Here is an 11699-nt window from a genome sequence, read left to right on the forward strand (position 1 = left end):
ATTTAAATTTTCCATAATGTGAAAGGATTCTCATGGGACACTTTGCAATCAAAGGAAAAAACAACTGATGAAACCATGAATACTCAAATATCTTATTTTATGTAACAGACACACTTTCTCACACACATACTGAGAGAGAGAGAAAGAGAGAGAGAGAGAGAGAGAGAGAGAGAGAGAGAGAGAGAGACTTTTAACAGTCCTTTAAAAGAGAGAGTGAGAGGGGGGGAGGAGAAAGAGAGAGAGGGGGAGACAGGGAGAGAGAGACAGGGAAAGAGAGAGAGAAAGAAAGAGAGAGAGATAGAGAGAGACAGAGAGAGAGAGAAGGAGAGAGAAAGGAAGAGAGGGAGAGAGAGAGAGAGAAAGAGAGAGAGAAAGAAAGAAAGAGAGAGAAAGAAAGCGAGAGAGAGAGAGCGAGAGAGAAAGAGAGAGAGAAAGAGATAGAGAGAGAAAGAGAGAGAAAGAAAGCGAGAGAGAGAGAGAGACAGCGCGCGCTAGAATAAACTCGGCAGACTCAGGAAGCACAGTGCGCGCTGATTGGTCAGCAGGCTGCAGGGCGCGTGCGCGGATTGGAGCAGAAGCGCTCGAACGATCTGTGTGGAACTCAGGAGAGGAGCAGTGATGAGAGCCGGTATGAAAGAGCAGCGGCGCACCGGGGGATAACACTGATAACACCGAATACACACACTGATCACCGAGCACCGAGCACACACACATGCACATCACCACCACAGGCAAAGAAGTAAAACCCTAACGAGTGAGTACAGCTCTCAATGCCTTCACTGCGACTGTAGTAAGACTTTTTATTCTATTGTATATTTCTTCAAGAATGTACAGGATATTAATCAAAATGCGTTTATTTATATTTATTGATCTGGAATGTATTATAAACTTATCACAACTAACTCTCTCGGACTCCTCAGAACAGGTGCATTTCTCCTTATTGTATGAAATAACTGTTTTCAGTGGAAACTTCTGAGATATAAAAGTAAATATTATTTTGTGTGTATTTATATGAGCAGACTAAATAACATCATGTCCAGACAGCTCTATGAACTAGTCATCAGTTGATAAAATTTAGTTTCATTGGTTTCTTAATAAAAATGCATAATCATTAGGAATACATATGCATGTCTTTTTCAAATCATGGAAAACCAGGCAGGAGTAACACCCCCCCCCCCCCCCCCCCCCAATCTTTCCAGCAATCCTGGCCAATAATCTCAATATGCCCTTTGTTTGTATGGGTGGTGGTGTATGCTGAAAAAAACGAGGAAATTGTATCAATTGCATTTTCAATACTTGTTGTTAGAACAATATTTCCTAATTATATTTTATTATTCTGCAGGAGTCAGGTTTGTATGCGTGCCGATTTTCAAGACAGGTGTTGTGCGCAGCCATGAGATTGATTAGTTGATACGAAAAGGCTTTATAACTAGGTTGTGTTTTATTACATTGGGTTAAGCTTTAAATCAGGTACCCCTACACCAACAGCAAAGAACACTGCGATGGAGGGATGAACCTGTTTCTATCTATCTATCTGTCTATCTATCTATCTATCTATCTATCTACACTGTAAATCCGGATAATTTCATTTAACTCAAAAAATTTGAGGAAACTAATTACCTCAAAAATTTTTAAATGATAAATCAATTTCTTTAAGCCAAATACACTTAAATATAACAAGTTTGAGTTACATTTTTTGTTATATTTAAGTGTATTTGGCTTAAAGAAATCGATTCATCAACTTTAAAAATTTTGAGGTGATTAGTTTCCTCAAATGTTTTGAGTTAAATGAACTAACTTTTGTAGTCTATCTATCTATCTATCTATCTATCTATCTATTTGTCTCTCTTTCTGTCAATCAGTCTGTCTGTCTATCTATCTATCTATCTGTCAATCAGTCAGTTAGTCTATCTATCTATCTATCTATCTATCTATCTATCTATCTATTTGTTTGGGGGGATGGTACCTAACTTCAGTGCCTTTGCACTTTCCTGACCAAGCCATGTTGACTGATTGCTAACAGAGAGATGGGTGGTGGAGGACACCGAGATGAGCAGCTGGGGTCAGCAGAGAGCGGATCACACACGCAGTACACCTGGGAAGAAGTGCAGAAACACAATCGCAGGGGTGATCAGTGGCTGGTGATCGACAGAAAAGTGTACAATGTGACTGAGTGGACGAAGAGGCACCCCGGAGGACGCAGAGTTCTAGGGCACTATGCCGGAGAGGATGCAACGGTAACTAGTCACCTTATCAGACATTCGTTAGAATTATGCTTTAACTGAACTTTTTAGACAATGTATGCATTGTATCCTCACTGTTTAATTAACACTGTTACGTTTGTTTGGCCATTAAAACACGTTTTTTTTTTTCTTCATCACTGGAGATATTGATAGGCACACTGTAGTATTTAGTGAAAAAATAAATAAATAAATAAAGATATGTATTGTTGCACTTTTGTGGACACCTGAGTGAAAGTACAGCTTTCTGCAGGATGCATTTATGGCCTTCCATCCGGATCTGCGATTCGTGCGGAAGTACATGAAGCCGCTGCTGCTGGGAGAGTTGGAGCCGTCAGAGCCCAGTGAAGACCACGGCAAAAACGTATGGCTGCAACTACACACCACACAAATGTGTTTAAATTACAGACATTATATAGAAATGGGCATCAACTAAGAGGGACTTTACTTTCGGTGCTTAATGATATCTGGTATCAATTCAGTTGTGATGGCACAATAGACAGTCACATGATCCAAAATCTATCAATAATTGCTATTAATCATTTTAATAAAGCTGATAAAAATAACAACACTGTATGTCCAAAAGTATGTGGACACCTTACCATCACACCTGTATGCGGTTCTTCCACAAACTGTTGCCACAAAGTTGGAAGCTCACAAATGTATAGAATGTCTTTGTATGTGTTAGCGTTACAATTTCTCTTGACTGGAACTAAGAGGCCCAAACCTGATCCAGCATGACAAAGTGCCTGTGCAAAATCAAGGTCCATGTTGTGCCAAGGCTGGAGTGGAAGAGTGTCCTTTTTACAGTCCTGACTTTCAACCCCACTGAACACCTTTGGGATGAACTGGAACGCCGACTGAGCACCAGGCCTCCTCGCCTGACATCACGGCCTGACCTCACTAATGCTCTTGTAGCTGAATGAGCTCAAATCCCCAATTCCTAAACTAATTAGTTTAGTCTTCCTAATGTTTATCACTCTGGATAAACTCAGCCATAACTAACCTGTAGATAATAGGTCCACGTTAAGATAAAGGGTACTACTTGACGTCTATAGGATACAAGTGGTCGGTAGAAATTACAAATCTGAACCATTTCTTTATACTAGTATATACTGTATATGCAAGACTAGTACATTATTGCATCGACATAAACTTCAAGTACATACCAACCTCTGAACCTCTGCACTGCAAGTCGTATGTCAGTGATTCTCAGAGGGTTATTTATCTCGCCTATGAAGAAAGAAAGAAAAAAATGTTTGTTATAATGTATTTTTTTTCACAGCTTAATAGATATAGATTGACAGACATAAAGACAACCCACTGATAGCAGTCAAGAATGAACCACAGTACAAGTAGTAAACTAGTAAACATAACATGAATAAAATAAAATAAAACACTAGCCAACTGCCGGCATCTGTCTTCCCATGTATACACACCATGTATACACAGAGTAAACATGTGTTAACTTTTATTAACCTTCCCCCTCCTGTCGTATAATCAGGTGAGCTGGCTAGTGGGTCGGAAAATTATTGAATTGGGAATATAATAATAATAATAATAATAATAATAATAATAATAAAACGCAGATGAATGAGAACTTGAATTTCAGATGTATTTTAAAGGAATGTTTCCACTTGCCATGATTGTTTAATAAAAAACATTCCCAAAAAGAATTGGTTAACAAGCAGAAAAAGGTTCTAAGTAGGCACCTATCCACATTTTGGACAGACTGGCTAGATTATAATAACTGCCATAACATCCACATGCTGGAACATCTTCGAGACAAAGCTGAAACAGTGACATTTCTTTGCTTGGCCTTACAGACGCACTGTCAGGCCAGCTTGCACTAGGAAATACTCAATGAGGAATTTAACTGTTTGTCTAAAGCTGTAAAGCCTTAGAATCTGTATCTGGCCTGTTGTTTGGCTTGAACCTAATGAAGGCAGTTATTGTGGTGGCATGAGGTGAGGTTTTTGGCTTGGTTCGGGCATGGCCAGCGATTGGCTATTACGGTTTAAAATGCATGTGACTATGGCCAAGGTTACTTTGGGACAAAAAAAATAAATCTCTGTACCTACTGCCACCTGTTGCTTGTTAGTGGTAGTACATTTTGCCCCAGTTTGCCCGACTGAGGTTACATTCTTTCATTCCACTGCAATTTAAGATGAACCAATAGTTCTTCCCACCTATCAAACAGGTTACAATGAGATATTTGACTTCAATATAACTGGATTGAATGATTTTAATGATTTTGTTTTTTCCTTGATCACTTTATCAGTCATCACGCACTGTTTGGTTTCTTAGATATAAAGAAAGTTAAACTTTCGATCATTCTGCACCAACGTGGTGGCTTCCTTGCTGAGTTCTAAAGTAAACGTCATCATCTGGTGACTGTGACCATGGAACCCTGCCAAATACTGGGGTTTTCCCCCCACAGAGGTGCCAATTGGCAATACTGTCTGTAGAAGTTCAGTCACTACTAAGAAAAACAGGCAGTAAAATAGTACAGACCCACAGTATTTTCAGATTTTTTTTTTTCTATTAGTAATCTGCAAGGAAACAAGTGAACGGGGAAATTCCACACACTCCCCGAGTCCTGGAGGACCTCCAGTCAGTTGTAGACCTATAGTTACATACATACACTTACGAAGTCTTAGGATGGTATATTTCGCATACTTCGCAGTAATATATAATTATGAAGTATACTGTTAATTATTACAAATGTATAATTAAGACTCTATTAATCATTCTCCATTCATTAATTCCTGTTGCCGTGTCTCTTGTCTCATCTATCTCAGGCTGCTTTAGTGGAAGATTTCCGGGCCTTGCGGAAGAAATTGGAGGCACAGGGCACGTTCCGCACCAGTCCGCTGTTTTTTATCCTGTATCTTGGACACATTCTGCTCTTGGAGGCCCTGTCTTTAGCACTCCTCTGGACGTTTGGCAATGGCTGGAGTATTACAATTCTAATAACTGTCCTACTGACCACTGCACAGGTAGGATGGCTTCATTTTTAACATAGTCACCAGGATGGTGCTCATGGTAAACATGTTCTAGTACATAGGGGACCCCGTGAATGACTGTAACATGTATTTATTTATTTATTTATTTATTTTACATTTCTGTCTCACAGCCCTTTGACCTAAAGCATTCGAACTGTAATATAAAATAGCTGCATGTGGCTGCTATTAAGTGTTCTAGCTGTTCTCTCTATATCACCAACAGACATTGAGACGGTTTTGTCTTATACACATGGAGTGAAACGTTAAAATTGTCCCCATACTATGGGTTAGTTGTGACATATCCCAAGGTTAAATGTAACATTCATAATGTTTATGTAGTAGTTACTGCAAGTAAGGGAGTAATTTATTATTCATTATATGCCCTGTTTATCTCTCTCTCTCTCTCTCCTTGTCTCTCTCTCTCTCTCCCTGTCTGTCTCTCTTGCTCTCTCCCTCTCTCTCTCCTTCCATGTCTCTCTCTCTCCCTCTCTCTCTCCCTCTCACCTTGTCTCTCTCTCCGTGTCTCTCTCTCTCTCTCGCTCCCTCCTTGTCTCTCTCTCTCTCTCTGTCTCTCTCTCTGTCTCTCTCTCTCCCTCTCTCCTTGTCTCTCTCTCTCTCTTGCTCTCTCCCTCTTTCTCTCCCTCTCTCTCTCTCCCTCCGTCTCTCTCTTTCCCTCTCTCCCTCTCACCTTGTCTCTCTCTCTCCGTGTCTCTCTCTCTCTCTCCCTCTCCTTGTCTCTCTCTCTCTCTCCCTCCTTGTCTCTCTCTTCTTGTCTCTCTCTCCCTCTCTCTCTTCTTGTCTCTCTCTCCCTCTCTCTCTCCTTGTCTCTCTCTCTCTCTCTCTCTCTCTCTCTCTCTTACATAACTATATAATGTGCTTTTATTATCTAGCACAGTGTAAAATTTACAGCTCAGTCAACTTTCTGATAATGGTGTAATAGTTAGGTGAACTAAACAAACAGACAGTAGCTAATAGAACGTGTAATACATTTAACTGACACAGCTATTTATTTCAACCAGTGTTATAGGGTTGTCACCACAACTTAAAATAAGAAGTTCACATAAGCAGTTTAATTAAGCCAACTAAAAATGCCATAAAATTAATTAAGTACGGGTCACTAGAGAATTTGTAAGTTGGAGAACTGGGGAGAAAAATAAAGGAAAAGTGGTTTTGAGACCAGATGTTGATGTGTGCTTTCTCTCCTTTGCCATGCAGGCTCAGGCTGGCTGGCTTCAACATGACTTTGGACACCTGTCAGTCTTTAAAAATTCCACCTGGGATCACGTATTGCACAAATTTGTCATTGGACACCTGAAGGTACCAGATCAAGATGCATACAACTATTATTTACCACATAGATATACTCCGATGAGTCAAAGCCTTTATCATTATCTGCCTAATATGCTGTTGGTCCTGCCGAAACAACTCCGACCTGCCGAGGCATGGACTCTACAAGACCTCTGAAGGTGCCCTGTGGTACCTGGCACCAAGACTGATCCTTTAAGTCCTATAAATTATGAGGTGGAGCTGCACAGATCAGACTCCATGTAACTATTGTAGGCGCTTTCGACAGTGAACAAGGGTTAGCATGGGCAGTCTGACCAAGTCTGCCCCATAAACATCAGGATGCGATGCACTCTGTGTTGTGACGCATTCCTTCTGTAACCATCGTTAAACATTTCTCTGACATGACAGCACAGCCCTCGTCATCCTCACGCATAGTCTGGCGCTAGTCGTCTGGCCGTCACGTTTTTGGCGCCTTTCACGGTTGCTGTGGTGTTCGCGCCTGCCCATTTCTCCCGTATCCAACACACTGACTACGAGAACTGACCATTCACTTACCGTCTAATATATCTTACACCTTTATATGCTCTGTTGTTATGAGATAATCAATGTTGTTCGCTTCATCTGTGAGTGGTCACAATGCTTTGACTTATTGGTGTATATTAAAACATACCTGTCTAAAACATCCAAGATGTATGACTTTTCCCAGCAGAGTTCCAAACTGTGTGTGTGTGTGTTTATGAATATATAGGGGGCTTCTGCAAATTGGTGGAATCATCGCCATTTTCAGCACCATGCTAAGCCCAATGTGGTCACTAAGGACCCTGACATCAACATGCTGAACATACTGGTCCTGGGAAACGTCCTGCCTGTTGAGGTAAACTAAACGAATTCTTACCAGGGGCATACATGTCTGTACAGTAATTAATTAGCCTTTACACCTTCATAGATTTTACACTTCATATTTAATTTTTTTTGTAAATGTTCTTTTTGTCTATATTTCTTCTCATCCTTCTTCGTTACAGTATGGGATTAAAAAGTTGAAGAACATGCCCTATAACCATCAGCACCAGTACTTCTTTTTGAGTATGTCATTCATTGATATTTTGTTGACAGTATAAATGCATAGATTGTTCGAAATAATGCAGTAGCTTTAAGTTTATCATTTAAACCACTCACACCTTGCTACTTTCTCTCTCTCTCTCTCTCGCTCTTACCCAGTTGGCCCTCCCCTGCTCATACCACTGTACTTTAACCTCCACATTTTGCAAACTATGTATATGCAACGGGATTGGGTGGTAAGTTGCCATGACAACGCCTTTTACTATGCATTATATCCAAACATACAGAATAACTACCTCTTGCTGATATAAAGACCTACTTTTTAGTTATTATCTTTCTTTCTTTTTTTCTTGAGGATTTTGCATGGTATCTGTCCTACTATGCACGTTACCTCACGTGTTACGTTCCCTATTATGGAGTTCTGGGATCTTTTGTGCTTCTGACTGTTGTAAGGTAAGACTTCATCAGACTTCTATGTACCCCTTATTTTAGACAGCATATTAGTATTCAGTGTATATTCGCAATCATACACATGACAGAAAAAAAATGCAATGTACTTTGTGTTACTGGTGTGATCTCCAGGTTTCTAGAGAGTCACTGGTTTGTGTGGGTGACCCAGATGAACCACATTCCCATGGACGTTGACTATGAAAAACATGATGACTGGCTCAGCATGCAGGTACATCTTTGGCGCAGCGTCTAGGATCACTAGCTCCTAATCAATGAGCAACTCAAGCTTTTGCAGAACTGTTTGTATAACACCGAGTGCTGTTAGCCAAGTGTGCATATGCTACAGCAAGTGTGTCCTTATACAGTTCTATAATTATTTACAGTTCTGTAGAAAGAATGGTTGTTATGATTTTGCAGAATACAGCAACCTCTATTAAAAAAGCAGATGAGAACATTGCTCTCTCTCTCTCTCTCTCTCTCTCTCTCTCTCTCTACCATTACTTCATGAACTCAATCAGGATGTCCTAAAGATTATAATATCTTACAGTATTAGTCCCAGTATTATAGTGTAATATAGTATAATACCACTATTACAGACCTATTGTTTGTTTTCTTTTTGTTAAAGACAAGATAAGTACTTTCCCATGGTATTCAGTGTATTATTGTTTACACTCTTTTAAAGAACCCTTTTTTTTTTTTTAGGTATGTGTAGTAGAGAAGTATGTTGAAGCATTTTTTTTTCTTTAGGATTTAAATGTGCTTTTGTGTCTTTTTGTTTAGTTGAGAGCTACCTGTAATATTGAGCATTCAGCGTTCAATGACTGGTTCAGCGGCCATCTGAACTTCCAGATCGAGCACCAGTAAGTGGACTAGTATTGTTTTTGTTTGGGTTTATGTTTTATAGGTGAATGAATATTAGGAACACGCCTGCGTATGGTGTTCTTATATGATGTCTGTTCTTTTTTTACCCTCCACCAGTCTCTTTCCCATGATGCCTCGCCATAACTATAGCCGAGCGGCTCCTCTAGTACGAGAACTTTGCGAGAAGTATGGAATTGAGTATCAGGTCAAAGGCCTGTGGCAATCCTGGTGCGACATTGTCAGGTAGTTCATTTACCACTGCAGTTTATTTATATATGCACACTGATTTAATACACACACTGAAATATTCCAAAGTTTCTTAGGAAACACCAAAAAATAATGGTAAAAATTAGTTTCAGATTGTTTGAGATGATATGAAATCAGATACCTGTTTGGCATTTCAGATCATCCTAACACTGAGATTTTATTCATGTCCACTTCAGATCTTTGAAGAAGTCTGGTGAGCTGTGGCTAGATGCCTACCTCCACAAATAATCATCATCGCTCCTGTATTTCCTTCAACGATTGTTTAAAACCATGTCGACAATGCCGTAAACCTTTTTTTTTTGCCTTTAATTCACACTTTAATCTCTAATCTTTCTCATTATCCATTGTCCTATGTGCTGGAACTGATGTGCTATTTTGGAGCTTTATTTGTAAGAGAATTGTGACCACAAACCTCTCCTATAAAGATAAAAAATAACTTTTGTCTTTCCGTGCTGATAGTAACATCAGACACGAATAAAATCAAATTATAGTGCTGGACTTTTTAAAAATTTTTTAATTCTCTAAACGTTATAATAATGGCTCCTTATATTTTAATAGGTTTTCTAATAATGCTTTTCTTTGTATTAAACAGACATCTAATCATTGTAAAGTTAGGTAGATACAGTAACACATTGAAATGCAATGCGAATTTTTGGTAGAATTTTTGGTAATTAAATCTTAAACTTCTTCACGCTTGTTGTTTATTTTTATTTAATTTTAATTTTTTTTTTTTTTTTAAATTTCATTTTTGGTACATATCTTCTTATGAGAAACCAAATTTTATCCTTGTTGTTTGAGACTGAGATCATGAAAGATAAAATGGCTACAAAGCATGATCACAACACTAATATTGTTACGGTATATCCAAAAGGCACCTGTAATTTTGTGTGTAATAAAGTGCAGGTACATTTATGCATATCATAGGTTAAATCTTATAATCCCTGTAATGTTTGCACACACTTGAGAATGCTTTAACCGGCTTCTGGAGGGATGGTGATGGCATCTTCAGGGTTATCAAGTTGGTACCATCCTTTTTTTCTCCTCGTCCACCCTCCTTGCACTGTTTCACTAATGACCCCAGTACAATTCCTGAGGGTTCATCAATGAGACCTGGGGCCCAGGTGGGGTCCCACCTCTAGAGCAACCCGCTGGATTTCTCAGAGACTTTGGACAGTGTTTGACGGCTCCACGATGCATATGTGACACTCACAAATCTTCTGCAGCCTACCTCCACTGTATGAGTCCTGACACTCCAGCCACGTTGTTGCATCTGCTGCAAGCTTAATATATGTAAGCCTCTTGCTCCCTCCCACTGGTGTCATCCACTGCATCTTTTTAGAGTACTATAAGCTATAATCTAAGACGTCCATGAGGATCACAGTACAAGATCTGGCCAGAGGTTTGCCATCTCAGCTGGGAAATAAAGCCTTCAGCATCTTCTAGTCCTGTGTTGTGCCCAGTTGCCCAGTCTCTGGTCTAGATGTGAGGAGCTTGGGATGATTCTGACAAACAAAGAAGGTTAAAGAAGGTGGTTCAGAGGAAACCGAAGCAGGTGTTGTGTTGTGTTTCCAACACAGCTGTGAGCACATGTGAAGACCTTGTTCTGCTGCCAGGTGTATCAGCCCTGTGATGGACTTGTCTTGCAGCCAGAATGAGTTTAATAGTGTGTTGCTGGAGATAGGCAAATATAAAATAAGAGGATGGACAATAATTGCTACATACTTGGAATGGAATATTATTTCTGTACCTGCACCTCATTCTCTAAATAAATGGATTATTGTGAACCCCTATGTAGGCTTCTCTCACTGCCTCCACATACAAGTGGCATCCAATTGAATTACAGTATATAATATAATGATTAATCTTTTTCTTGTCATTTCTGGAGCATTGTATTTTAAATATTTTAACTTGTGTATGATAGATTGTGAGCCCTGACAATTGTGATATGTAAGGAATAAAACACAAAGTGGCATCAAACCTTCCCTTTGTTGATTATTTTCCTATAATAGACCAATCATGCTCAGCTTCCTGAGTTTTGGACAAAGTATCCACACATTGAGTGATCCACAATGCATCACTGAGTGAATATGGACGACTCACCACAGCGTTAGGGGAGAATGTTCATGGTGTACAGGGAAGCTCCACTATACACTATACAGATACAGGTGAGGTAGCCCTCTACAATGCAGAGACGGACGCAAACATCATCTGTGGTTCATGTCTGATGTTGGTCTGATTTTGCTTTACATGAGTTTTGGGGTCTGATTCTGAAAATGCAGCTGAAGCTACTGCGGAACGTTTCTCCCATTACAAGTTGTCTAGCCACAAAGTCAAGGAGCTGTCCCGTGATAGCAAGTCATTGCGGCAGGCCAGTTTAGCTCCATGTTCCTTCTTTTCTAGTTTCTCTCATGACTCCTTACCCTATAATCAAATATTATTTACAGCTAGTCGTTTTTCATTTTTAAATGGGAAAACAATAAAAAAGGCTTTATTTTATTTTTGTGAATAATAATAATAATAATAATAATAA

At 39.5% G+C, this 11699-nt stretch overlaps 1 protein-coding gene across 1 annotated transcript; it reads left to right on the plus strand.

Annotated features, from left to right (window-relative positions):
* Window positions 1–455: 455 nt before the first annotated feature.
* Window positions 456–11146, plus strand: LOC128618346 (fatty acid desaturase 2). Its single transcript, XM_053641905.1, has 13 exons — window positions 456–754; window positions 2024–2237; window positions 2494–2604; window positions 5042–5239; window positions 6461–6562; window positions 7281–7406; window positions 7555–7615; window positions 7751–7827; window positions 7947–8044; window positions 8174–8270; window positions 8822–8901; window positions 9020–9145; window positions 9346–11146. Exons 2-13 carry the CDS (start codon window positions 2028–2030, stop codon window positions 9395–9397), a joined length of 1338 nt encoding a protein of 445 aa, XP_053497880.1. The 5' UTR covers window positions 456–754; window positions 2024–2027; the 3' UTR covers window positions 9398–11146.
* Window positions 11147–11699: the final 553 nt, after the last annotated feature.

Source organism: Ictalurus furcatus, chromosome 14, assembly GCF_023375685.1.
Source record: "Ictalurus furcatus strain D&B chromosome 14, Billie_1.0, whole genome shotgun sequence".
Lineage (NCBI taxonomy): Eukaryota > Metazoa > Chordata > Actinopteri > Siluriformes > Ictaluridae > Ictalurus > Ictalurus furcatus.

What these genes read in the sequence shown, in the direction of transcription:
- LOC128618346 (XM_053641905.1), top strand. Translation starts at nt 2,028, where the DNA reads ATGGGTGGTGGAGGACACCGAGATGAGCAGCTGGGGTCAGCAGAGAGC. An exon ending in TTGTCATTGGACACCTGAAG is followed by an intron (nt 6,563 to 7,280) that starts GTACCAGATCAA and finishes ATGAATATATAG; the next exon opens with GGGGCTTCTGCAAATTGGTG. An exon ending in ATATGCAACGGGATTGGGTG is followed by an intron (nt 7,828 to 7,946) that starts GTAAGTTGCCAT and finishes TTTTTTCTTGAG; the next exon opens with GATTTTGCATGGTATCTGTC.